A 27,928-nucleotide genomic window follows, 5' to 3' on the forward strand; every position below is an offset into this window, starting at 1 on the left:
AAAAGTGAAACCCGTTTTAATATCTTGCAGTCTGTACAGTCTGGGAATGGTACCTGAAACAAACTGACAAACGAACAGTATGCAAGCAAACCTGTTACTAGTGATATTAGGACATATGTGAACATGTATAAAAAAGAAAAGAATAAAAAGAAGAGTAGCAAACATATCAGGCAACAACATTTTATCATAACTGATCCATATGGCAAGGCGCTGACTTAAGACTAAAAAAAAAAAAAAAACCTGATCATGCACCATGATCCATCATGCACCATGATCCAAGAAGCAAAATGTCTGTCGTTCTGTACATCCGGTGCCTGCTGTAGCCTTTTTATTTGGTTTATAAAACAAAACAATTACAGATACAAACATCATTCGTTGAAAGAGAAGTCCGTATAACGGGGGCTCAGTTATTGGGTTTAGCTTTGACAAAACCGGGTCTTGCGAGCCCTTTGAAGACGTGGACTTTTCCTGCACCGGTGACCTCAAAGCTGTAATCTGTGGTGACGTAAGGGAGCTCTGTTTCAACACCGTGCTGAAATGGAAAAAGAAAGAGACACTTGAAATTTCACGCGTGGGATATTTAACAAGGAAAACAAGGCAAAGATTTAGCTGGAGGGAGGGAGGGAGGGAGGGAGGGAGGGCGGGTGGGAGGATATAGAGACTTGACTGTGCTGTGCTGGAATAGTAGTAGTAGTAGTGTGTGTGAACAGGATTCTGTCTCAATAGAACGGTCTTACACAAGTTCTCAAAATGACCAAATCGGTCTCTGACATGAGGCAAGTCGAGGATTCAGGACCTCAGTGTCTGTTATTCTTTCCCCTGATGATCACATGGATGCTACTCACTTGCGGGTGCTCCTGTACGCGTAAAATGGCAGCCTGTGCTTTCCTCGTGCGTGTTACACAGTCCTGTGATGCAATATCAAAAGCTGCAGTGGGTTGGCTTTGTGTATGTCAGAGGAAGTGTGTGCTAGCCTTTACAAATATAAGCAAAAGCCTGAAACACTGACAAACACAGCAGTGTCTGTTAAACCGAGTCTTTACCCCATCGTGACCCTTGCCAGCTGAGCCCTAAAGTAATATGAATGTAATATGAGTAATAAGAAATGTTTTCCAGAATCTGACAGGATTTTCCATGTGCTAGAGTCTTGGCTTCGTTGACTTTTACGTACCTGGACAGTGAGGAGGAGTTTAGGCAGTGTGATCTCCCCTAACAGCAGGCAGTTGACCTGCCTCAGGGTCGCAGGAGGCACTGGGGTGACTAGAAAGTAGAGCCCTCGAGCCATGTCCACCCCTCTGAGGACACCTTCAACAAAGTGAGACAGAAATGAGAATCGACACTCAAGTCAGTTTTAGTCAGTTCTTATTTTATGAGCTAATTTTACACAAGGACTGTTTGACACTGCAAATGACAAACCACAGGTTTTTTTCCCTTTTTTTTTTTTTTTAGTAGGTGAAGATGAGCGACAAAAACAGAACGGCATGCGACGGAGCTTTATTGTCAGCCTCAACTGCTTTTTAGCTTCCAAAAAACGTCATGAAGCCGGCTTTTTGTTTTTAACGACTAGTGAATATATCATACTCTGAAAGCTCATGATTTGTTAAACGTATAAACCTGAGCACTGACGTGTTCTGTGTAGACGCTCTGATCTTTTTAAGAACACGTCAGAAGACAAGCTCATTGAGGTTTTGACTTCCCCACGTTGTCTCTTACAATACATCTCTGAAGATGAGGCGTAAAGATTTTGTCTTATGCACGTCGTTTCAGCCTTCAGCCAAGTGTTGTGTACTCACCTAAGCCCACGCACTGGCAGATGGGGGTTTGGGGCAGCAGCACAGGTCCACCTCTTCCTGCCACTTTTTCACTCAGACAGCACAGAGCCACTAAACTGGCGTTAGCGGCGTACAGGATGTGGTTGGGGGCCACGTCACAGTGCGTGACTCCGAGGGCTACAGCCGAGTGAGGCACCTACGAGGATAGACAGAGAGACGAGACATGATCTTAAAAAGTTTTCCATTTTATTTGTCAAAGGCGTCTCACTCGTCAAAGGTTCGTTTCACCATTAAAGCTATGAAACTCCTATGAGTCATTTGACATGCTAGTTAATGCAACAGACCACAGGAATAAAACAACATGGCATGCAATCAAGAGGTAAATAATCAACAACCAGAATCGACTGATCAACAGCACTATGCAGTATGCTGTACTATACTGTAAGGTGAGCTGTTGGCTCCTTCTCACTTTCTGGGTGCCTGATTGTTCTCACTGCTTACAGACTTTTCTTGGAAAACAGCCAGAACGTCTGCGAGAACTCAAACTGGGTTTGTGAACCGCTTATACTATCCATAACGTGCACACAGATCCGCCTACGCTCACGGAATGAATTGAAAAGTCTGACCTACATAATAAATGCAGACTTCAGCTTCGTTTGCTGAGTGAATGAGTGTTACTCGACGATCAGTATGTGCACTGCGTTCGGGAAAACATTAAAGTAAAACTAAAGATAAGTATATAGCGGTTTAAGATCCTGTTCACTGGAGCTGCACATTAAGCAGATTTTGTTTGACTTGGATTTAAATGAGTAAGTATGACACTGGTTCTGACAGCTCTTTTGTGTTCACCTGGTAGGGGGTGAAGCAGTGCAGGGGGCGGATGGGGTCGAGTCCTGCAGACTGTAGCTGGCTGAAGTAACCCAGCAATGCCAGGTCGCGCAGCTCGTTACTGCGCTGGTGACGCCTGCATGGAAAGGAGGAAAAAAATTAAATAAAAACTTTACAGCATATCAACAACTTTGCAGTGCTTTTCCTTCTTTATCTCTTAATATCCCTTTGTGTCAAGTCTGGAAAGCATTATAAACAGATAAACACATAGTGAGGCATCCTGCAGCACTAATCTTGGAGAAGCAACATCATAAATCATTCACAGCTGTTTGCACTCCATTCTCACAGCTTACATTTCCCCGGCGGTCCCGGCCCCTTCGAACTCCGAGTGGACGCTGAGGAGCACGTGACCCCGTGCTGCGAGCTGATTGGTTGGTTCCTCTGCCATGGCCGACTGTGCCAGGGGATGCGTGTGCCAGCCGTGTGCAGAGCGCAGTAGGTCGGGAGTGAGGGTATGGCACTGGGTTGTTTCGCCGTAGCTCAGCTGAACCACGTGGGTGACTGAGAAGAAGCGGATGAGGTCCACCAGCACCTGGAAGCCATGACCTGTGAGAAACGAACGAAGAGAGGGGAAAAACGGCTACTGAATTGTATTGGAGAAACATTTTGTGACATGAATACCACATACGAGTCTAAACTTATAAACCTATAATCCTATGTGAAGTGGTTTAATGGTTGTGGCTGACCTTTGACCCATCCCATGGTGTTAATAATAATGGGGTTCTCTCTGCTGTAGTGTCTCCACAGTGATTTGAGTGAGTCCAGGTAGCGGTCTAGATCGGACTGGCAGTCTGCCTGGCCATAAAACACCATGTGATCCGGCTCTCGCTGGTGTGTGAATGGAGGGCCTGAGAAAGAAAGAAAGAAAGAAAGAGAGAGAGAGAGAGAGAGAGAGAGAGAGAACACAACGACTGCTTTGTGAATAGCTTTGGTAATCCCATCAGACTTGTCACCTAGTCTTATGGATACAGCTTGTGTATGAGTAGTCAGATACACACCTAGCAGTGGCTCGGTCACTGTGATTAAGGACAGACAGCCAGGAGGTGTGAACTCGGTCTGACCTAGATCACACTCCAAATACTCTACACTCGCAGTGCTGCACACAAAGACAAACAAAAGCACAGATCATCATATCTGCCTGAAACCACCAGCACAATGTCTGCACGTGTTAAAGGATATAGGGCAGTTGAACCTGGAGCCTATCCCAGGGGACTCAGAGGGCACAATATCTCTTACACACACACACACACAACAGCATGCATTACAACAACAAATCCAAATATCCAACCTTTTTGAATAATTTTTTTATTGTAAAAACAACCTGTAATTTCCAGCTAGTCTATAAAAGTAGGTTTATTAAATGTAATGTATATATTTTTAATATTTATGTCCATATACTTTTAAGTCAGTCTCCAAGCCCAAGACATGTGACTGACAACGAAACAGCAAAGATAAAAAATAAATAAATAATAAAATATATATATATATATATAAATATATATAACAATAAAAAAAATATATATAACAAAATATAATTTTTAAAAATGTATTTATTTATTTATTTGTGTTTGTTATTTCATTATTTGTAAAAAATCTATGTTTGTCCATTTCAATTGTGTGTCAACTTTAAAGTTACAAACTAAAAGTGAGAAGAGGGAAAATTCTGTTTCTGGTTATGTCTATAATTGTTTAGAGCAGCGGTGTTCACTCTTATCAGCAAAGGGCCGGCGTAGGTGCAGGTTTTCAAACCAATAAGACAGAAGCTGCATCTAATTCCACCTGTTTATCAGCTTCAGTTGATCTTGGCTTTCCATAGACTCAGGTGTGGCTTCTTGCCGTTTGTGGACAATATTAAACACTCCTGTTTTAGAGGCGGTGTAACAGCACTTTAGTCACTGTGAATGGCAGGTATGCGGAGTAACACCCGTCATTCGGAGACACGCCTTGTGGTGAGAAATTAAAACCTGCTGTATGGCATGGAGTGTGGGTTGGTGGTTAAACCATCACAATGACACTTACTGGTTCAGCAGGCTGTTGATCAGATGTCTGTTGAATGTCGACTTGCCGGAGTTTTTGGCTCCGCACACGAGAATGACAGGACAGCGATCGAAATCCCCTGTGGATAAAGATTCAGCTCTGACGGTACGCAATTTCAGAGATTTGGCACAGATCTTTTTAAGTAAAGGTTAATGACCAAAGCGTGCATTTCTTTTTGTTGTTTCTTTAATGCCTTGACTGCATCAAGGACTATTTTCCATTAGTCCTTATAATATATAATAACTATTACAACGATAAAATCTTACAGTATCCGATTAATAATATCTACGTATAGATTATCTCCACCTTATACATCCAGGACATGGGCATTAAAACTGATGATGATGATGATGAAAGTGGAAGTGGTTTAGGGTTGTGCAAGTTTGAAATGAGACACCAAACTGTAGCACGTGTGTGTGGTAGAGAGTGTGTACCTTCCCAGGCACTGAGCAAGCTGCTGAGGGCTTCTTTATAGCTGTTGGATGCCACCAGACCACGTGCACAGGAACCCTGCAGCGCTGTGACGCCCACGGCTGAGAAAGCCGGGTTACACAGAGCCGCCTGAGAGCGCAGCTCCTTCTGCAAAACACACAATAAACACGCCACCTTGAAGATTCAAGACGTTAAGGTGTTCTCTACAGGCTTTCTGTGGTCGACGTCTGTATCTGTTTATTTTTTTCTGACAAACAAGAAATACTATCTACATAATCAAGACCCCCTTTCTCAGCTGTAACATTTTCAACTAAGATAAGCACCGCTACAAGCTGCCACTGTTGGGCAATTGAGCAAAGCCTTTAACCCTCCCTGCTCCATTGGTGCTGTATCATAGCTGCTCCTGCACTCCTACCTCAACCTCCTCAGCTGGGATATGCAAAGAAAAGAATTCCACCGTGCTGTAATGTATGTGTGCCGATAATAAAAGCTATTCCCCGATTATAAATCTAATAAAGTTGTTGTGTTTTTATTGCTCTGGTATAAATCTGTATAGTCCTCTGTATTGCTATAAAGATCCTAAAGTGTAGCCTGGGACATCCGTTGCTAGGCTGTGCACAAAATACGTTTTGACAAAAAACAAAAAAAAAGTGTGTGTATAACAGGACGCTCACCGAGTTGAGGCCAAAGAGATGGTTGTATTCTTCAAAGCTGCCCAAGAAACGCGTGAGTGGGGTGTCCAGTGGCTGAAGCAGCATCACGCATGAGTTTGCGTCCACCTCGCTCAGCAGTCTCTTCCGCGGTTCTGCAAAACGGACGCACGCCAAAAGTCATACAAAAAATCTCGAATCTTTGCCACACAGCTCTTGGGTCGACTCTTACCTGACGAGAGGTACTTGCGGACGAGGGCCTTGGCTTCCAGCTGGCTTTCCTTCCTGCTCTTGGTGGACGCTGTGCATTCAGTCATAGCCCTGATGGTGAGAGGACAGTGGGACGTTGGCGAGAATAGTGGATAAGGCTGTTGGCCCTGCTCTATGGTGAAGCCCAGGACTTCCACACGACCGCTCAGGCAAGTGAGGAGGCACGTTCCTCTGAAACACAGCGACTGCAAAGACAAGCGAGAGGGCAGAAATTCACAACTGCAACACTGAAGACTTCTTGTCTGACAAATTCTGGTAAAAGCAGCAGAATGTGCCTCCATGGAAGGAAACAACTCACTGTACTATGAGTATTCTGTTATAGACAAGCCTGCTGATAAAAACCACATCATATGGCATGTGGCAATAAAAAAATAAGAATAAATGGTTCCTGTATTCCATGATTTCTTTATATACTAACAAAAACAGAAGCAGATTTCTTTCTGAATATCAACTTTTATAACTGAGCACTGTTTACATAAAAAAAAAAATTAGTCAAGTAAGAGCTGAGGATAGATGTGGACCAGGAAGTGCACCGCTGTACCGAACCCGAGAATTGCTGTAGGAAATGGGGTGAGTTCAGTTGCACTGGAACTGCAGCGATCCCCGTGAACGCAACCCGACCTCAGGTCCACACTTGGTCAGGAACTAAAGTAACACGTGTGTGTGTGTTTTAGACGACCGTTATTGACAATGTAAGTTTCCACAACAGACGTGTTCAATAGAATTAATGATTAAGAAAGAAACATTGCTGTGGGGCATCAAGAACAATCCCACTCAGATTCAAACTGCAGTAAATGTGTCCTGTGTGAAAACAACCTAAACCTTAAATACTAAAAGCCTGGACACAGAATCTGTTCGTAGATGTTTCAACATATAGTGTTTAATATGTTCTCTTATGGTTTATGTGAATCTTATGCACTGTTTTTTTTTTTGGTGAACTCATCAGATCACAACTAAGAACACCATATTGATTATATAACTATATTGTGGTGGTGTTTTTTTTTTTTTTACCTGGCCTTGCTTCAGGATTAATACTGTGTGGTTCTGGGAGCGGTCATACTGCATGTGGTATTCGATCACCTCATCTTCCTTTAACTGATTCGTAACCGACTTCCCTTCACCTCCTTCTTTCTCAAAACCGTTCTGAAGAACGCTCTTGGCGTAGGACCTCCAGTCCTGGGAGTCCTCCGAGTCGCTCCCAACCTCCAGCTCAGTGCCTCCGTTGGTGTGGACGTGAGGGGAGGGTGCAGACACGGCTTTGCCTTTCGCCTGTGACACACGTCCATCTTCGGATGTTACGGTCGTGGCCTTAGTGTAAGTCTTCTGTAACCGCTTCACTTTGGGCTTCTGTCTGTGTACAAGTTCATTCTCAGACTTTGCTGTTGAAGGCCTCGGACTGGAGCTGGAGGGGTCCGCGAACCGGATTTTCTTCCCGTGGGTGCGCCACTTGTTTTTCACGTGGCGTTTCGATATTTTGTGCACTTTCATGGTCACTGCTTGTGAACTTTCATTGGCACTGGCTCACAAACACCTAGAAAATAAAGACATAAGGATATCAGCTGCACATGAAATGGCTTGAGACAGGATTTGTTTCCTTTTGCAGGTTTTAAGATTTACTCTGTACAGATTTGTACACTGTTGAACCATCGTACGTAATGGGAACAACGAATCACAGTCATCAGCAGAAGGTATCGCACATGCCCGAGTGGTTGATAAAATGATACTACATTCTCTTAATGATGGAATAGGACTCATGATATATAATGACAGAGCTGCGTTCTCAATCTCTCTGAGGTGGCAACATTCCAACACCCTAAGCTGGTAAAACCCCTGCTGGTCAAACCCCTTCCATTCTTGCCCTCTTCCCTCGTCCAGACATTTATATTCTAAAGCAAAAGGGATGATTGGAAGCAGGACAGGACGATGCACAGCTACTACTGCAGAGTAAGACCAATCCCTGGGGGGGCGGGGCATTTACAGTCTAGACAGAATTTAATTGGATGGACACAAGACTAAATACAGGATATCATTAATTGAATTTAATAGTTTTCCCTGGACTAAAGAGTAAACCATTTTTTGCACCTATCATATTTATGCCCAAAATCCTTAGGGACAGGTCCAACAAAGGCTTTATCATAGAAAAACTATGCTGTTTTTGCTTTTTAACCAAATTATTATTATTATTATTATTATTTTATTATTATTTTTTTTAACAAATATTTTTAACAAAATGCAATGTCATATTATTCAAATCTTAGAATAGTAACACAACCTAAATAAAAGAAAGAAAGAAAAATATAAATAAGGGACTTTATAACTAAATTATCCCTATTTTCTTCTGCTCGTCCTGCGTCACTCAGTGCGGTCCAATCCGAAACAGCACGTTAGTGGATAAATAGTGCACTAGACTGCTGTACAAACCAGTCTTTAGGTCACTCTTTAGGGCACCTTTATAGGGCGCGAGCAGCAATTTGAGACACAGCCGGTGTCACTTCGGTTCACGGGTCAATAATTACACCTAAAATTATGCAATAAATCCTTAGCGTGGCGTTTCAGGCTAACTAGCAAGCTGCTACTTACCTCTTTGTGCGAAAAGCGGTGGGTAAAGAACACGGAGCCGTGAACATTAATGCACTGTTTAATAAATAACTCAGGATTTATAAAGAATTATGTGGCTCCTTGGTGGCTAAAGGGAATTGATTAGCAGCACGTTAGCTTTAGCGCTCGAACAGAGCAGAAAAGACACACACTAACGCTTATTTATGCTCTTATGTGCAAACGCTTATACATAAAGACAGAAAAAACTATAATATCACCACAATATTATAGAAAATCTATACAATACAGCCTGCTGTCGTCTAGCGTAGGCTAGAAAAGCGGTATGGACCGTTCAAAGAGGTGGACGATACAAAAGTATCACGGAGTTTTTAGAAACAAGCTTCTTTTTTTCGCTTTTTAACATAATAAAAGTATGATGTATCGGTAGGGTTACATAACGACTTAAATTTATAGCTGTGTACAAACCGTTAAGGCTGGGTTTATAGATTGTTAATAAAACTAGGATGTTGAATAATTTCTCGAGCAAAATTTAAACCCTTTGCAGTATACCGCTTGGCCAACTATTTTAAGGTTCGTCTTGAAGGTAACGTAATTTCCTGCTTTTTTTTTTCTTCAACATGGCGTCTTTGCTTTTTTTTTAGTTGAATATAAAACATTACTTGCTCGATCTATTGTTAATCTACTACATACCACTTCGATGTAAGTTATTTTATATAAGACAGACCACCGCGCGAGGTTGTTGATACCGGAACCGAAGGTGAGCAGAATCACCGCTGACTTTAGGGAGCGTCACTAAAATACACACATCGTGATTAACGTCGAGTTAACAGAACCGAGCTGATAAGTGCAACCGTTAAGGCACTTAATAAAACGTAGTGCGTGCATAAAGATGCAATTTATTCAAAATCTTTTTTTAGAATATTATATTTTCACTCAGTTCGTAATCGCAGGCTGTATTTCATGCCTCAGTGCTAATACAGTTTATTATTTTTTTTTATAAAAATAATAATAATTTGTAGCATATTTTAATTGTGAATAACCTCGTGCAGGGTTTAAATATAAATATGTAGACATTAGAAATATTAACAAAATGTTCATTATATTGATTTTCATCAGATCCCTTTTGCAGTTCTTCGCGTTTGAATAAAATGATGACGGTCACGTGAGCATTAAATAACTCCACTCAATATTCTTTATGGGTTTGTTTTTATACAGTTGAACCAGTGGATGTTTTTTAATAATATATCTCTGGTAGATATAGAGTGTATGAAAACGGTCAAATTTGTATTTTATATATATATATATATATATATATATATATATATATATATATATATATATATATATATATACACACACGTGTATGTATATGTGTGCACGTGTATGTATATGTGTGTATATATATGTATATATACGTATATATACATATATATACGTATATATATAAGTAATAGAAATGGACGGGCACGAGCGTGTTTGGGGTCTTTTCTAATTTGCATATTTAAATTATGTTACTTTGTCAATAATTTTAGATATTTCTGTGTTCTTAGGCAATAAATTCACAATCCAATGCACAAACTGTTGTAGGCCTTAAAACAAGGTTTGGGTGGCTTCAATATTTAGAACTAATACATTTAGTCTCTTGTAAATCTCTTAATAATGTAATTGCATAATTGCAATGTATTTATTTTATTAAATTTTTTTTTTGCCCATATCAGCCAGTCTTCATGGAGAAAAGCACACTAGATGGTGCTCACGCTCAGTGGGTGTTGTCCGAGCTCAACCAGCAGAGGAGGCTTGGAAAGTTCTGCGACATGATGCTCAACGCACCGAGCGGTCAGGTCTTCCCTGTCCATAGCAACATCCTAGCTTGCTTCAGCGACATGTTTCAGGACACGGCTTCTTCCACACCGCGTACAGAGATCAACCTTCCACAAGAGTGTCCTGTTGATGGACTTGAGCTGCTGCTGCATTTCTTCTACACTGGTGATCTCCAGCTAAACAGCAATAACGAGGCGAAGGTTCGACAAGCTGCGAACGGCCTGTCAGTGCCAGATTCGCTCCTTCCTGTCCAGAGTTTGGTCGGAATTAACGGTTCATTCTGTAGCGAAGAAAAGCCACTTTACCCTCCACAGACTGTGGACACCAAACCGGACTTGACTGCTATGCCACAATCAGGAACTCAACAGGAGGTGAAAATCAACAACGAAAAGACCTCAATGAGGTCAGAAGCAGTAATTGTGGAGCTTGATGAGTCTCCCAGCACCAGCCCAGGCACCGTCACTCGATCTGGCAGGAGGGTGAGGGGCCCTAGCAGGCTGGTCAGAGACGACGCTGTTCCTGTAGTCTCAAAAGCAAAAAGAAGAACTGCAGCTCCTGAGGCTAAAGAAGAAGGCGTCATCTCAAATGATGGAGAACAGAGCAATACACACGTGCCAAGTGAGACTCAGGTGATTCATTCATGTTCAAATTTATAACATCATAATCACAATTCTCAAACGTTAATCATAAGAGTTCTGTGAAAATCAAAGTGGTCATAGGTGCCGTGGGCAGAGCAAAGCATTTTCCCAGTGATTCCAGTTTAATTAAAGAACGGTGCACAATTCTGTTTACCAGGTCATAGTTATGAATTAATGCTATAAAGCATAGGTATTCAACTAAAATTTAAAGAGGTCCAGTAAGAGAAAATTTCTTGAAGCAAAGGTCCGGAAGATCATAATGTCTGATATATATTTAAGTAGCCTAGTAGTTGTATCAACATCTGCAAGCAATCAATACCTGGCTGTCAAATCAAATAAATTCAGTACAATTCAAAAACATTTTGACAATATTTATTGTCACGTAACATAGAACTGAACATATGTATGATTGTAGATATGTATAACGTTCTCTCATTAAATAAATAAAAGTAAGGTTACATTTCAAAATAAGAGAAAATAAATAAAATGTGAAAATTGTGTATGTTTAAATAAAGTGCTTAACTTTCCCTTTTATATCTCAGTGAGAGAACTGAGCTCTAGCTTGGCAGGATGTTAAACCTGGGCTTGAATGGAGTCAGGGCCGCTCTCATACACATGTGGAGGTGCTCATTAGTGAGCCTGCAACCATATTTATATTTGATTATGTTCATTGTAGAGAAAGCTGCCTCGCAGTTGTATGTAGAGCCAAACATGGTCAGGATGTATAGGGCTACTTCCCTCAGACCTGGGAAAGCTGTCTCAGGGACGCTGTCTTCAGATTAGAGTGGATATGTTTGTTCAAAAAAATTTTTGTCGTCTCATAATGGTATTTCACAATGCCTCATAATATGAGACATTCTGGTGAAGTGTGACGTGTGAACAGAGATCAGTCTCCGTCTCACTCCTCTGCTTCTCTCCCTTTGTTTTCTACTTCATGTGTAACTTTACTCTAATTCTCTCTCACCTGTCTTGCGCTGTTGAGTCGCAGTGTTTACTTCAGGAACGCACAGACTTGATTGGTCTGTGCGTTTCCATTACTTTTTACCGTAAAGACTGCAAAAGTTGCGCCGGTTAAAACTCGTCAAGTTTTAAATCATAACCTTTTGTTTTGGCTGTAGGTCCGGGTCCGGATTGGACAGCTTCTGGGTCCGGACCCGGACCGCGGTCCGCCTGTTAGTGACCTATGCTATAAAGCATCCACAAGCCACTTAGGCCACGTTCACACTGCAGGTAAAAGTGGCCCAAATCCGATTTTTTTGGGGTCAAGTGACCAGGTCAGACTTCTTCAGGAGTAGTGTGAACACTCAAATCTGGCCCAGATCTGATTTTTTCAAATCAGATCTGGGCCACTTCCATATGTGGTCCTGAATCAGACCCAAATCTGATCTTTTCCAATGTGGCCTCAGTGTGAACAGCCAAGGCGCATTTGATGCGACTTTTACGTCAATCTACATCGACATTCGTCACAGTTATGCGCCGGCGAAAGCTTTTTTTTTTTTTTTTTTGCGCCGGCGAAAACGTGACACAAACGTGACTGGTAACGTGTGTTAAGAGTGTTATATAAAGTGGTTACGTGAACCAGCTCATAATGTTTGCATTGAATACATCCCATTATAGCATTACATGATATGTTTGCTTGCACCAGATGATACAATACTTCCTCCATAACCTCGCCAACTTTTTAGCGCAACGGCGTGCTGCGTGTGACGTCATTGTTATTGTTCGTTTGCGCATGCGGGTCAGTTTGAAACAGCAAACAGTTCACACTGGTATCTGATATAGGCCACATTTTATAAGGTAATGTGAACAGCCAAACAAAAAAAATCAGATCTGAGCAAAATATCCGAATTGAGCATTAAGACTTGCAGTGTGAACGTGGCTTTAGATCCTGTTATCACTTATGTTATAGCGGACAGTCGTTCCCTCACAAGCCTCAATTTCTTTTTCTCTTTCTTCTATTTTATGAGACATAAATGCAGCACTGTCCTCTTTCCTAGTGCACTGTTATAGAAAATTAATTCTATATCAGCACAAGAATTTGTTACTTGTTTCTGGCATCTCGGATTGTAATTCTGCATCACAATAATAATAATAATAATAATAATAATAATAATAATAATAATAATAATAATAATATGTTTAATTTATATAGCGCTTTTCCCAAGCTCAAGGACGCTTTACAAGGTACAGTATTTCAAAGTGTAACATACATATACGTCGGACATTTGCCCAGGACGAAGGATCATACATATACATACATATACATATTCGTCGGACATTTGCCCAGGACGAAGGACGATGGATCACATGCAGCTGCATGAGATAATAACAAAAGACAGGACTATACACAAAAACATACAGTACAAGAGATAGGACTCTACATAGTACACTTATAGTACATCTAAAAAGGGAATAAATCCGATGTTTATAATAACCATATATAAACTTTTCTTCTCTGCAGGACGGACCTGGAGCTCACGAGAACTCCGCCGCCGACGAAGACGACGAGGACGGCGTGGAGGTTTTCATAGAAGACACAGATGAAGAATACACGCCTCACGGTTCGCCCGTCGCGTCTCCTAAAGCTCCAAGAGGGAAACGTAAACGGAAAGGAAGCACGAGCGGCAAAGAAAACGGAGTCGGCTCTTCGAAAGAAACGAAGAAGGGCTCTGTTCAGTGTCCGACGTGTCACAAAACATTCCTCAGCAAATATTACCTGAAAGTACACAACAGGAGGCACACGGGGGAGAAGCCGTTCAAGTGTGACAAATGCGGGAAATGCTATTACAGGAAAGAGAATTTGCAGGAGCACGAGGCGAGGAATTGTCTCAGCAGGACAGATATGGTGAGATAATATGTGCTCGGTGTTAAAGGTGCCCTTCCACACAAAACCGTATTTACTTGGATTTTTTGATATGTGTTTGTGTTGTGTCGTGAATTTGAAAACGAACTCCTACCTCCCCGGTCAGCTCTAGCCACTTAAAAGAAATAAGGGGAGAAATCAGGTCAGTTGGAAAAGCTGGTCACTCTGACGTCAGAGTGACTGAGCTCATTACTATTCATGAGCCCTCCCACTTGAGACCGCGCCCACAGAATTCGTGTAGCTCAGTGAGTTTCCTATACAGCAAGGATGGCTGAACGTCAACGGGCCTGTGAAGAAGCCATTCTGCCGCAATTCAAGGTGATTGTAAACAAATTTCCTCTAGCCTAGGCTACTTAATGCGCTGGGTGAATGAATAGTAATGCGCGCAAATCCTAGCGGTTAGCCAATCGGAGCCAAGCAGCATAGCTCATTTGAATATTCATGAGAACTGGCGCAAATCGAGCTGAGTCTTCCTGCAGGCTTTCTATACCACACTAGAATGGCTTGAAACAAGGTAACCAAGGCATTATTTCCACAAAAAATGTTAGAGTCCATGGTGAACTTCAGACATTACCACAAAAGTAATGAAATGCGTGTGGCAGGGCACCTTTAAGGAATACAACTCTTCATAAACGATTCGGTTTGTCTATGTACTGACGAATCACTAAACCCAAATATCTTGTTAGATGTTTTTCTGTTCAAGGTGTCCCATGAGCTTTAAGAAGAGACAGGAACTGCGGACGCACACGGTCACACACACGGGCGAGATGCCAAATAAGGTGATTTAACCCCCAAAATTGCATCATACATTTTTTTTCTCTCTATTTTTTATTTTTTTTTTCTTTATTTGAGAATATATACAGCCTGGTATGTATTAAGTAAGGAATAAAACACTCCAGGACTTGCTGTGATTGGAAAATAATCAACGATGTTACCATCCTGAGGCTGATTATTTTTCTTCTATGTACATCTGTTTACCAATTAATAGAATTCCTGCTTTCATGCTTTGTTCATGCTTTTTTACTGTTTATAGTCACATTTGATGAGGATAATTGTCAAGGTTTTTTCATTCATGGTGGACTTTTGGTACGTAAACAGTTTTACTGGAAGCGTTTCTGATCCTGTTGTGTTACTGTTTCGTGTCTGTGTGTAGTGCTCGTCGTGCTCCGAGCAGTTCATGCAGAAGAAAGAGCTCAGAAACCACATGATTAAGGTCCATGGAGCTCCGAAACCGTACGCAGTAAGAACCGGATTTTTAATGTCACTAAAGGAAAGGTTCAGCTGAGTTTCTGTTTAAGTGTGTAGGGCTTTTAACACAAGAAACCGCACACACACACACGTGCACACGCACTCACACACACACACAAACACGCGCTCACACACACAAACACGTGCACACGCACGCACACAGACAAACACGTGCGCACACACATGCACATACACACGCATACACAGACACATACATGCACACACACATACACAAGCACATACATGCACACACACATGCACACACACATACACAAGCACAGACACATACACGTGCACACACACACACTCAAGCACAGACACATACTTTCTCACTTCTGTCTGTTATTTTCACACACACACTTCTGTCTGTTATTCACACACACACTTCTGTTATTTACACGCACATATTTTTCTGTAGGTTACTTGCTCGTACACAAACACACACACAAACACCCTTGTGATGAGAAGTGTTGAGAATGTTGAGAACTCCTGCTAATAATGATGATGGTGATCATTCTGTATGTTCTAATTCTTGACTTCATTCATGAATCTTCCTGTTTTCCCCCCCTCCCCCTCTAGTGCCCACTATGCCCCAAATGCTTCCTGTCCCGTACTGAGCTGCGACTCCACGAAGCTGCCAAGCACCGCGGGGAGAAGCTGTTTGTGTGCGAGGAGTGCGGCCACCGAGCGTCCAGCCGCAACGGCCTACAGATGCACATCAAAGCCATTCACAGGTTTCCTTTCCAACTCCATATCGAACATCAGATAGATACAGCAAGATATATAATGTACGTATACCATTCTTTTTTTTTCCCCCACTTGTCTGCAGGAAGGAGCGTCCGTTCGTGTGTGAGATCTGCAATCATGCCTTTACCCAGAAGGTCAATCTGAACATGCACCTCCGCACCCACACAGGAGAGAAACCGTATCAGTGCCACCTGTGCGGCAAGACCTTCCGCACTCAGGGTAATTCCACTTCCAACCTACTGAACCTCCAGGCTGACAGGAAGGATATTCTAACTCAGATAATTACTCAGTGCAACCGTGGTGAACAGAAAAGCATCTCAGAATGCACAGCTGAGGCTATATAGTGTGTGTGTGTGTGTGTGTGTGTGTGTGTATATATATATACATGCTTGTCTAGGAGACGTACAGGTAGATAGAGGTTACTTAGAAATATCAATATTCATTTCTACAGTTTTATATTAAAAGCTGTGAGGTTTTTAATTCGAATACAAGTCGTGTGTGTGTGTGTGTGTGTGTGTGTGTGTGGGTAGCGAGCCTGGACAAGCATAACCGCACACACACAGGTGAGCGGCCATACAGCTGCGAGTTCTGCGAGCAAAGGTTCACCGAGAAGGGGCCACTGCAGCGCCACATAGCCAGCAGACACCAGGAAGGTCAACCACACTCCTGTCACATCTGCAACAAGTCCTTCAAAGGTGAGCAGGCCTCCGGCATAAACGGGTTAATCAGGGGTTTTTACTTTTAATCAAATGCCAGCACGTGCGGCAAAACGTCTTCGGAACAAAATGTCGCAAACGATCCAGTAACGTCTTTGTCCTAAGACTGTTTTTCCAACAAACCAAAAGAGATCCGTATTTATCGGCTTGTATGACCTCGTACATGTGCAGCATGTCAGAAAAGCATCTCGTTTTCTCTCGTCAGCTGTGGAGCAGCTCCGCGTACACGTGCGGAGACACAAAGGCATGAGAAAGTTCGAGTGCTCTGAGTGTGGCTACAGGTTCACCAGACAGGTACAGACTCACCAAAACACCTAGATATCACAGTCAGGTGAAAATAAAAAACAAAACATTGTAACTTTGAACAAATGTTTTAAACTCATGGTATCTTAAGTATGTAACCTTGAGCCAGCATTAATGATTCAATGTTAGAGATTTAAGCACTTATGTACGTCGCTCTGGATAAGGGCGTCTGCCAAATGCTGTAAATGTAAATGTATTCTATTACGTTATCTATCACATCTGGAACCGGGGGTGGGTTGGCGCCCTGCTCATGGGCCCAGGGGTTTGTGATCAGTATCCCATATCCTTAATTGTTTGAGCCACCTTTGCCTTTATATAATGTATTTCCACACCAGTGCTTATTAATATTTTCTTTTTTAACATCACTTCATCGCAGACAGCTTTAGTTTAGTTCATTCTTTCGTCTCACTTTCAGGCTCACTTGCGCCGCCACTTGCAGATCCACAACCGTGTGGAGAACTACACCCCACGCCAGAGGAAACTGCGCAACCTTATAGTGGAAGATGAGAACACAGAGAGTACGTCTCCTCCTCCAACAGCGGGACAAGATACGGCAGACGGGGAGACCCAGCCAGCCGCGACAGAAAGCGCGGAGCAGCAGGACTCTGGCACTGTGAAGGAAACCGAGCAGGAAAGCTTCGGCATGGACGAAGTGATGGAGGTGCTGGTGACGGACACGTTTCCCATTCAGTCTGATCTGGTGGTAGAACTGCAGGGCGACGGGGCTGATGGGAAGGCTTGAGATAGGAGAAGAAAGCAGAAGCAAGCTGCAAAGACAAGGTCTGAGATCTTGATACACATACTTGCATACGTCTAAGTATTATTCAACCTTTTTAGGATACATGCAGTAAGATTTTAATGGTGTAGCCATCATCCAGCTCTCCAAGATGAACTTTTATCATAATAATTTAAAGAACTATACTAAAAGGGACTAAGGATTCAGTGCATTCGTAGCAGTGAAGGTCTTTTACTTTTGCTCGGTGCAAAAAAAAATCATGTCAAGTAACCTTCGATCTGTGAATTTACACGATTCGGACATTAGGAGACGATAGACAACGAGAAGCGGGGGCTGTCTTATCAATGAGTAAAAAAAACAGAAACAGAAGTTTATTATGAAATAGGAATCATAAAAATAAATCAATCCGAATTGTGTATATATATATTTTTTACACCTTTACATAAAAACAGACAGTTTTGCAGGAAATACATTTCTAGTGTCAGTATCGACGCTGAAGACGTAACGTTTTTCCATTTTTTACGATACGGGAGGACTGAAATCTTCGCTGAGACATCATGGGTTTATTTTATTCTCATTTCTGTATATACACTGTATGTATGTACATATTTTCACTTCTGTACATATTGTATGACACAGCGATGCGATTACATTCATTACTGAACATCTAACGGTACAAATAAACAAACCTCACAGTTCTGCCAGCAGTTTATTCCTTCATCACGCTTACAGACATCACTACACGAACCAAAACACGAGGCCTGGACAGTGACAAATTTGGCCACAAAGCTAAAAAAAAATGAAGTAACAAACAAGGACAAGTACAGTTTCTGTATAGAGTACATAATCAGAATTATTATTATTAGTCGTAGTAGTTAGTAATAACAAACCACACAATGTCTGCTGGAGAAGAGAATGACAGAAGACAGATTAACTTCTTCCAGTTATTTAAGAGTGTATTGAAAGCAAGCAAATAATGAAAACAACTCGGTGTCTTCATCTACTGTTTCACACCTTCATCAAAAGCAAACATCTACATAAACATCCATAAATAAACTTGCTCTCAAAATAATAATATTAATAAAAGACATAATAAAATATAATAAAAGACTCGAGTTGGACATTCGTAGCCTGTCCTACAGCCTGAAATGCTGTTTGATTTGTTCTGTGGGGTGAAGATTGCGGTCTTTGCTGCTAACAGCTGGACGATAATTGGCTGACGTGTTGCTCAATGAATATTCGTTTTAGATCCTGGTGTCTTAAAGTATATAATAGTTTAAAAAAAAAAAGATTTAAAATAAAAGGCTGTAGTAAAGTCTCAGATCAAGTGCATCTTTTCCCCCATTAAAGCATCACTGTGCTACTTCTTTGTTTTTGTTTTAACACTGATATTACATTAGTTGGAGTATGGCGAGAATCATGCTGGTGTAAACACAAATCATGGACACATCCGGCCCAGAAGTAACGGCATTCTGATTTGGGGAGCAAACTGGAGAGAATAAGGAACACGTTCCTCTGTTCAGGTTCCTTGCTCTTTGGTTGAGGTGAATATGTGATTAAAGTGCGTATTTAGCATCGAGTACGACAGAACCATCAGCGTGCTGGGTTCACTTCTCGATTGCGGTGGTTCTGGTTAAGCTCGTTGTTGAGCTCTTGAAGAGCCTGGTGGTGGCGATGGTGTCTGTGCAGGAGGATATCGTCTGCGTCTGGGATGTCCACCGGCTCGAACGTACTGAGGACCATTGGCATGAACTGGCGGAAGATACTGACGCTGCCATGCCAGAAAGTGGGCTGTGGGAGGCGGCCAGCCAGGCTCCAGGTGCGAGCGCCGGGATCGTACACCTCCACCACATCAGACAGCTCAAACGTGTTGTCATATCCACCCGACACGTACAGGCGGCCTCCCAGAACTGCCACGCTTCCACCCACGTGTACCTGTGAGGAAAATAGTAGTGTAATAATGTGTAATTCTTACAGGCGTGTAACTGGATTAGCATAATAAACTTAATTGTAATAAACATATTTCCCTATGATTGCTGTAAAATGAAAGCATCTCCCACCCTAACACTTCTTTAAAAAAAAAAAAAAGTCTCAATCAAAATGCAAAATGAAGCATTTTTTCCTCAAGCTTATTAGGTCTCTGCTTCTGCGGTAGTCAAGGCCTGGAAAATGGAGGTGAATCCCCCCCTTAAGTGATATATGGAGGATTCTTTTTTATTTCAGGGGGAATGAGTGTGTGGGGGAGGTCATCAAATTATCTGTGCATGTGGTAACACTCCTAATTTACTGCTTAATAAGAGTTAGTAAAGTAGTTATTAAGTTTAGGTATTGGGTACCATTAAGTGTATGGAGAATATGAATGTAGAATAAGGTAATGCAGAATAAGGCATTAATATGTGCTTAATAAGTACTAATAAATAGCCAATATTCTATTAATATTCATGCTAATAAGCAACTAGTTAAATGACCCAAGGGGGTTTGGGGGTTTGGCCTCAAAGGGGGTTTTGGGGGTTTGGCCTCAATGGCCCTCCAGTAAGCAGTGTGCTTTGTGCAAGTGACCGAGGGATGCAGGGTACAAATCCAACTTAAATTGCATTAAATCTTGTTGTTTTAATCAAAATTATGCTGCACGATTTTTTTTTTAGCTACATTTAAGTTCCTTGTTATAGGCAACTCTGCATTTTGTTAAACTTCCCAGTTTATTTCCATATATTCCCGTCAATTCCCATGGAAAGTTTCCAGCCTTGAAAATTCCCGGAATTTTGCAACCCTAACCTGGATAGAGATGTAAAAAAAGAAAAAAAAGAGAGAGCATGGACTAGACTAAAGACTCTTCTCCCAATCCTCACTTTTGTAGCCTATACGAAATCAGTTCTGCTTCCTTATCCACAAACATCTCCGAAATACTCTAACCATAGATGTATGAACATCACTAAGATCTGTTTGACTTGTTTGGATCATTGTAACCGTCTGGCATTTTCTACAAACAATTTTGTTTATCATACAAGAAGACTGAACAAATGAGGGTAAATGAGGTGATGGAGAAGGAAATATCCCTTACTTGGGTCATTGGGCTAATCTTGTCCCATTCGTTCTTCTGTGGATCATAGGTGTCTACGCCTGCAGAGTCGTCCCTGAAACATAGCAACTGAAATGCATGATTTCGCAAAAGATAATCCAAAATGTGAGAAAGGAAATATGCTTAACTGGTGGTGAAAATGAAAGATAAACTTTATTTATGTACATAAGAAAATCAAATCTCTAAACAGTTCTTTCTTAGAAAACTATTTTGGAGATTGTTCGTTAACTGTTCGTTAAAATCTCGCGTTGTCAGTGCTTATCGATATTTATCACGTTATCGTACTACTGCCTAATCTGTTAGTGAAGATCTGTTATCATTATATTTCCATTAGGACTCTTTTCGGAAAACTGTATGAACTTCCGTGTGCATGTTCTGTACCTCACCTTATGAAGTAGATGAGCCCGTTGAGAGTCACTGATTTGGGAGCAAAGGACCAGGGAGGCAGCTGGCCGCAGTTGACCAGGTTCCAGCGGTTAGCGTTGACATCGTAGCACTGGATGGCCATGGCGTCTTCACCAGTGAGAGAGCCGGTGGCGTAGAGACGCCCGCCACATGCTGTTGTTGAACAGTTATCCATGGGGTGCAGCATGGGTGCCAGCGTTTCCCAACAGTCCAGCACATGGTCGTAGCGCTCTGTGCTCTCCGAGGCCACCACGTACAGCTGGCCCTTCAGCACACAAGAGCTGTGGTACTCGCGTGCCTTAAGCATGGGCGACACCTCGGTCCACTCGTTCACACTAGAGTTGTAGCGCCACACGCCATCATAGAGGCGCGAACCGTCAGAGCCGCCTGAGGTGATAAAGTGGATGTGGTTAAAAGGTAGGCGTGGCCAGGGCACACCATGATTACGGGTTATTTTTTCTTCCAAATCCTCTTTCAAGTTAATAGCATGTGACTGTTCAGGATAAAAAGTGCACCACCAGTAGCACTGTATATGTATATACAGCTTCAGTATAACTACCCTCCAAACACTTGAGGACTTGTGACAGTTTGAGATGCTTCTCTGGTGCAAACATTATTCTGTATTCCTGTTTCATCATCTGCTGTTGTTTCTCTGGCAGAACACCATGTCCCCATTACCTAGGTCTTAAAACCAAACAGCTAGTAGTTTATTTATACTTGTGTGTGCTGCCCTTTCGTGAGAAGTGTTCTAGAAAGCTCTAAAGGTGGCAGACAATTTAGGCCATGAAGAATTATAGTTTTTTTTAATTCTTATAAACTGCAGGTGGATTACAAAGACGATATCTCATTTGATCTTATGCTGGGACGTATGGATGAAATAAAGACTGAATGATAAATACAGTCATGTAACACATTGATTGCTTCTGGAAAAAAAAAAAGCCGAACGCCTTTCTCATAATAGCAAGAATGCTGGTGTTTAGACCGCTCTTTTTTCAGGATTTCTAGAATATATATGTGAATAGATTTATATAATGGTAAACCAAAACACACCCTCTTGATAGGATATGGATAGTCCTGTGTCATATCAGCTTTGGTTAAACCTACCTGTGACATACATATCATTGCCTAGTGCTGCTATACTGTAGCCTCCTCCAAGATGGTCAGGAAACTCGGCCAAGTATCTCCATTGGCCCGTCTGTGGGTTGAAGCAGTCAACGGTCACAAGCTCATCACAGTCTTGGTCACAACCACCGATCATGACCAGGATCTCCGCGAGACCGGTGGAAGGACGAGGGCGCGTGCGCTGGCAGGGACGGTCATGCCGGTCGTACTCTCCTGACTGGAAGCTGCGGGCCTCGCTCACCAGGCGCAGACACTCTGGGTTTAGATAGACGAGTGGGTCACTCTCAACGCGGGCAAGTAGAAAGAAGCGGCGAACAAAGGGCAAACGGACCTGCTGCAGGAGCTCTGGCCAGTACTGGAGACGTCTCCGTGGATCAGCCTTGACCCAGCGTGCCGCCATCTGGTAAGCGGTCTCCTCTTTGTCCACACGCAATGCATCGTCCGACACTAGTTCAAGCAAGCGCTTCCAGGGCAAGCGCTCAAACTCCTGGCTCTTAGCCAGTTCCATAATGTAGTGGAGCACAAATCGCCGGGCACTAGTGGCTAGCTCACTGCAGGCATATGCCTCTGCAAAATCCTGGATCTCCAGGCAATTAGATAAATCAAGGCGCTGCTCCAGGAAAGTGCAGCATGCCGCTTTAACTGACGGGAACTGAAAGAGGTCAGCTGCCTTGAGCAGCACGTCCACGTTGTCACACGTAACAGTCACACGGCCCGTGTAGCAGAAGTCTATGAGGAGGCCAAGCAGCTCAGCTGAGACCTCATGTAGCGCAACTCTGTCCATAGCGCTCTCACGGAGTGTACCGGCAAACATGGCACGGAAGTAGGTACTGGCAGCGGCCAGAACTGTTCTGTGGCAGTGGAACTCCTTTCCCTCGGCACATAGCGTTACGTCGAAAAACTTACGCTCAGCACGCAGCTCGTGAATTCCGCGCAGCAGGTTGACAGCATGAGCTGTATCGAAGAACGGCAGCATGGAATTCTGCGTCTGTAAGGCCGGCTTCTCCATCGCAGCGCAGCTTTGTCAGATAACAGTCTCTTGTTGGGACTGGACTCAAAACACGCTTGTCATCTGTAAACAGAGAAACCACACATCGCAGACAAAAACAATTTAATCAATCCTATTATCCCTTAAGTTACTTATTTACAGAACGATGACGAACTCTGAGCTTAAAAGTATATACAGATTGTGTGAGATTGTCAAATTAAAGTTGTTAATAAAAATATAGTTGCTAATAAAATGTAGCATGAATTAAATAATAAAAAATAGAAAAATAATAAGCAGTAATTTGTGTCAAGTAACTGACTTCTATGTTAAAGGCACATTTTTCCTCCTACCGGTATAAATTCTTTAGATGTCTTTACTGCTTAAAGCACTGAACGCAAGCTGATGTGTCCGAAGCTTCTAGACTCTGATATCAGTTATGATGAACACATGTGACTGTGACTGTCTTAAGAAACAGCTCTTTACTGTCTGCCTAATCTATAAATACATCAGGTGTCCATTTTCACAGGGTGAGGAGGGGGAAAGTACACCTCATGCCATACAGCCTGTTTCAGTTAAGGTTACTGGAACTTTCCCTCCCCCAACCACCTCCGATATCCATAACGCTCATGGAGTAAGTCCACAAACAGGCGTAGGCCCTTCAAAACAGAACCAGATCCAGTAAAAATATCCATAATTCATAACTGCTGTAGCTAGGCTGGGACTAAACAAACGTCACAAGCTAATAGTTTGGAAGTATTTTAAAAGGAAAATAGAAACTTGACTCGAAAACATCAAGCAAATCGCGGGTCATGTGCTCCTCAAAGTGATGGGTTGCTCCATTACTCATCTCTTACTGAAAATATAGCAGCCATTTAAAGTTTGTTTCTTTAGTTACCTTAGCACGAGGAGTGTATTTATGTGTGTGACAGAAACCTATCATGATGACAATATTTACCCATTTGACCATGACGGTGTAATACATTAGCCATTTCTACAGTAACTACTGACAAGTTTCCAGTCAGCGATTAAAAACCAATTCCTGGGCTGACAACCTTTTAAATAAAATGTAAAGTTCTATTTGATGCTTATTACTTTAGGTTTAGATTCACATTAATTGCATTCAGGGTGGTCTATTTTAAAAACAGGTTGTGAAACAAGCAAGCCTGTGTGATAAAAAAAAAGGAGCTGTTGCCAGTGAGCCTAGTTCACTTTCCATACAGAGATCCAACAAACGTAGCCAGCACAACACTGAAAGACAAATAAACCCTGGAGAGGAGACAGAGACGTTACATGTTCTACATAATGCATAACAGTATAATGTGGTGATGGGTCTATTTTCATGTACAGGTTGATATGAGTCTTTAGAAAACCCAACCCATTTAGAGATTTGATACTGAGTTTCTCCATAATTCAGATTATTAATGCATTATTAAATTAAAATCCTTCAATTAATGCACAATTAAATAACTATAACCTGACCTCCACTAAAAGTACATTCCAAATTTGTAACACAAGAACAACAGATAAGCTGGATATACTCTGACTTTCACCGCCAACTTGTTATTCATATAAACAGTGAAAGGTCAAGAACAAAATACCATAGATTTAAAATGAATGGAGACAACATGTTGAAAATTTTTGAACTAGGCCTGACAAAAAAGTGAAGGACTAAGAAAGAGACCAGAATACTAGCAGGGACTGGAGCTGGCATGGGGACTGAAACTTGAGATTAGAAAGGTGGGACCAGGGCCAACTGTAAGAAACTTTATTATGCCTTGGGAGTTGGCAAGAGCAAGATTTATGACTGAGACTAGATAATAGATGGGCCCATGGACATGGGCTGATACAGGAGCAGGGACAAAGACCAAGCCAGCATCTGTGGTGGAGACTGAGCCAGGCCCAGAATCTGTGGTGGGGACTGACCCGAGGCCAGAATCTGGGGTGTAGACCTAACTGAAGCAAGAATCTGTGGCATAGATTGAACCAGGGCCACAATCTGTAGTGGAGACTGAACTAGGGACAGAATCCATGGTGCAGACTGAACTGAAGCCAGAATCTGTGGCATAGTCTTAACTAGGGCCAGAATCTGTAGTGCAGACTAAACCAGGACCAGACTCTGTGGTGGAGATTGAACAGAGCCAGAATCTGTGGTGTAGACTGAACTGAGGCCAGAATCTGTGGCATACACTGATCCAGGGCCAGAGTCTGGCATAGACTGAACCAGAGCCAGGATCTGTGGCATACACTGAACCAGAGCCAGAATCTGTGGCATACACTGAACCAGAGCCAGGATCTGTGGCATACACTGAACCAGAGCCAGGATCTGTGGCATACACCGATCCAGGGCCAGAGTCTGTGGTGTAGACTGAACCAGAGCCAGAATCTGTGGTGTAGACTGAACCAGAGCCAGAATCTGTGGCATACACTGATCCAGGGCCAGAGTCTGTGCTGTAGACTGAACCAGAGTCAGAATCTGTGTTGTAGATTGAGCAGATGTAAGATTCTGTGTCGCAGGCAGAGCCAAATATAATAATAATGTACCTCTAATAATTGTGATGGGGACCAGCTTTTATAATAGGGGTTTAGTGCTCCCTCATATCCACAGTTTGACAGACAGAAGTGGAAATATCGACCAACTTAAAATTCTAATTGGACGTGGAGACGATCCTTGCTACGGTCAGCTTCACCTAAGGACTTAAAAACAATGCTGGTAACCCTTCTTGACATTTGTTGGTCCAGAGTCATTGAGTTACATCTGACTCAATATCAGTCGGGTCCAACATCACGTCATTGCACAGTTCCCTCCACCTGCTCCCTTAAAACACTGATGCCTGCCTACAAAACCAACAACAGACCCCCAACATCCTGAAGGCACTTATCAAAACACACTCTACACTACATTCCCAACGAGCCTCCGGTATAGAATGAAGTGGCTGCCATCCTTCATGTTTACTGCTGTCTGCTTACAACCTCTAGAATAGCAGGCAGTACATAATCACATGACCCACCACATAGAGAAGGAGAAACACTAATTTGCTGGTATCAAACTACCATCATTAGAAATAGCATTTTCTAAATTTGTCATAAGATGAGAACTGTCAGACCTTTTTGAAATATATATATATATATATATATATATATATATATATATATATATATATATATATATATATATATACCGTATTTACAAAGAGAATGCTAGATCTTTACATACATAAAATTAACCATCCAGCCAATGGCAATTACACAGTGTTGCAACAAATATAGCAAATGCACAATAACACACTGTTCGCACCCAAAATTCCATGTCCATGTCAACTCCCCCAGTGGCAAAGGACATTTCCACCACTTTTTCCATGTCAACTTTTGTTGCTTCCTTCTCCAATATTTAGTACAAACATGATCACAAAAACATCCAAATCTTCTGAGTCTTTTCTTACTTGATAGAAAATTGTTAAAAAAATAAATAAATCAGTTTTTCTGAAAAACCTTGTCTTTAATAACAAAGTGAATATCCTATAAACATGCCCAGTATATTGCTGCTGTATATTGTACAAAAGTTCTAAAGTAAACTCTTTATTGTACCTGATGCACAATATTGTTATTTGCACTAAAATGCACTCACACTTTATGTACATTACTGATCTGTCATATACGCTGTATTCCTATTTAATACTCGCACCGTCTATATCGTCTCACGTCGTCTCGTATAGTCTGTTTTGTCTTGTCTGTTTTTGTCTTGTATAGTCCAAGCTAAATGTATAGTGTTATTTACCAAATTACTTGTGTGTGTCAATACACTTGGCCAATAAACCTGATTCTAATTCTGAACATGAAACCTTCAACTTTCATGCACCATCACACTCGTAGAAGTCCAGAGTTTGCTCTACTACCTTTTTGTAATTTTGTATTTTCACACCGATTTTGACATTGGAGATAACTGAAAAATGGTCAGAATCAGAATCAGGTTTATTGGCCAAGTGTGTTTACACACACAATGAATTTGGTTCCAGCTCTTTGTGACTCTTAAAGGTACAGACATAATGTACAGACAAAAACTTTTTTTAGGCAACAAACCCCGAATGAATAAAACCTAAATAGTTCTCCTTGTATGAGTGATAGCTGAAAATGTCACTGCTATTATGCTGTATTTATATAACTGGCTTGGCAAATGTCACCCAGTGACGTCATCACAGTACAGCTACAAACTTCTCTAATAACGGAAATTCAACACCACTAAACAAATTAGCACCAGTATCACTAAACATATCACAAATATTTCAATATTAGCGCTCGCTCTGTGTGTGCGTGTGTGTGTGTGTGTGTGTGTGTGCGTGCGCGTGTGCGTGTGTTATGATTAGACAGGAATGAAGCTACGTCCGTTAGCTTTAGCAGCTCAAGGAGAAAACCAGCACGCAACAAGCGACGCATACGCACTTTTTACACTTACCGAAATAATCACGGTGCTTTTTTCGTCAGTCGCCTCTCGGCTCCAATGGTTCTTTAATCAGAACTTATCCGTGGTTTCTTAAAGAAAACTTTCAAACGGCATTCGTCTTCTCCTCCTTCATCTCGGCGCCATATTTGCTCGAAGTGTCCGGCTCACGCGCGCCCTACACGCCCGCTTATTGGACACTCCGCAGCTTACAGTGTA

General features: G+C 42.0%; 3 protein-coding genes across 6 annotated transcripts; 1 reads left to right on the forward strand and 2 right to left on the reverse strand.

The window, feature by feature from the left end:
- On the reverse strand, positions 1-9,428 carry nol9 (nucleolar protein 9). 2 transcript variants are annotated; one of them, XM_060894951.1, is made up of 13 exons: positions 9,299-9,428; positions 7,061-7,580; positions 6,012-6,234; positions 5,804-5,934; positions 5,132-5,276; positions 4,680-4,776; positions 3,659-3,756; positions 3,347-3,508; positions 2,954-3,206; positions 2,622-2,736; positions 1,794-1,968; positions 1,172-1,305; positions 1-532 (listed from the first exon to the last, which is right to left on the reverse strand). In XM_060894951.1, the coding sequence occupies exons 2-13, from the start codon at positions 7,535-7,537 to the stop codon at positions 404-406; spliced, it is 2,139 nt and encodes a 712-aa protein (XP_060750934.1). In that variant the 5' UTR covers positions 7,538-7,580; positions 9,299-9,428; the 3' UTR covers positions 1-403. The 2 variants fall into 2 exon arrangements, with proteins under 2 accessions (XP_060750934.1, XP_060750933.1); XM_060894950.1 differs by lacking the exon at positions 9,299-9,428 and adding an exon at positions 8,630-8,948.
- On the forward strand, positions 8,523-18,379 carry zbtb48 (zinc finger and BTB domain containing 48). Of its 2 annotated transcripts, none has more exons than XM_060894949.1 (10): positions 8,523-8,647; positions 10,327-11,058; positions 13,529-13,912; positions 14,617-14,709; positions 15,084-15,170; positions 15,758-15,912; positions 16,008-16,144; positions 16,456-16,620; positions 16,847-16,935; positions 17,360-18,379. In XM_060894949.1, the coding sequence occupies exons 2-10, from the start codon at positions 10,336-10,338 to the stop codon at positions 17,684-17,686; spliced, it is 2,160 nt and encodes a 719-aa protein (XP_060750932.1). In that variant the 5' UTR covers positions 8,523-8,647; positions 10,327-10,335; the 3' UTR covers positions 17,687-18,379. The 2 variants fall into 2 exon arrangements, with proteins under 2 accessions (XP_060750932.1, XP_060750931.1); XM_060894948.1 differs by lacking the exon at positions 8,523-8,647 and adding an exon at positions 9,216-9,365.
- Positions 18,376-27,928, reverse strand: klhl21 (kelch-like family member 21). 2 transcript variants are annotated; one of them, XM_060894952.1, is made up of 5 exons: positions 27,725-27,928; positions 22,269-23,358; positions 21,146-21,551; positions 20,742-20,814; positions 18,376-19,615 (listed from the first exon to the last, which is right to left on the reverse strand). In XM_060894952.1, exons 2-5 carry the CDS (start codon positions 23,293-23,295, stop codon positions 19,274-19,276), a joined length of 1,848 nt encoding a protein of 615 aa, XP_060750935.1. In that variant the 5' UTR covers positions 23,296-23,358; positions 27,725-27,928; the 3' UTR covers positions 18,376-19,273. The 2 variants fall into 2 exon arrangements, with proteins under 2 accessions (XP_060750935.1, XP_060750936.1); XM_060894953.1 differs by lacking the exon at positions 27,725-27,928 and adding an exon at positions 23,625-23,892.

The sequence above is a fragment of the Tachysurus vachellii genome, chromosome 19, assembly GCF_030014155.1.
Source record: "Tachysurus vachellii isolate PV-2020 chromosome 19, HZAU_Pvac_v1, whole genome shotgun sequence".
NCBI lineage: Eukaryota > Metazoa > Chordata > Actinopteri > Siluriformes > Bagridae > Tachysurus > Tachysurus vachellii.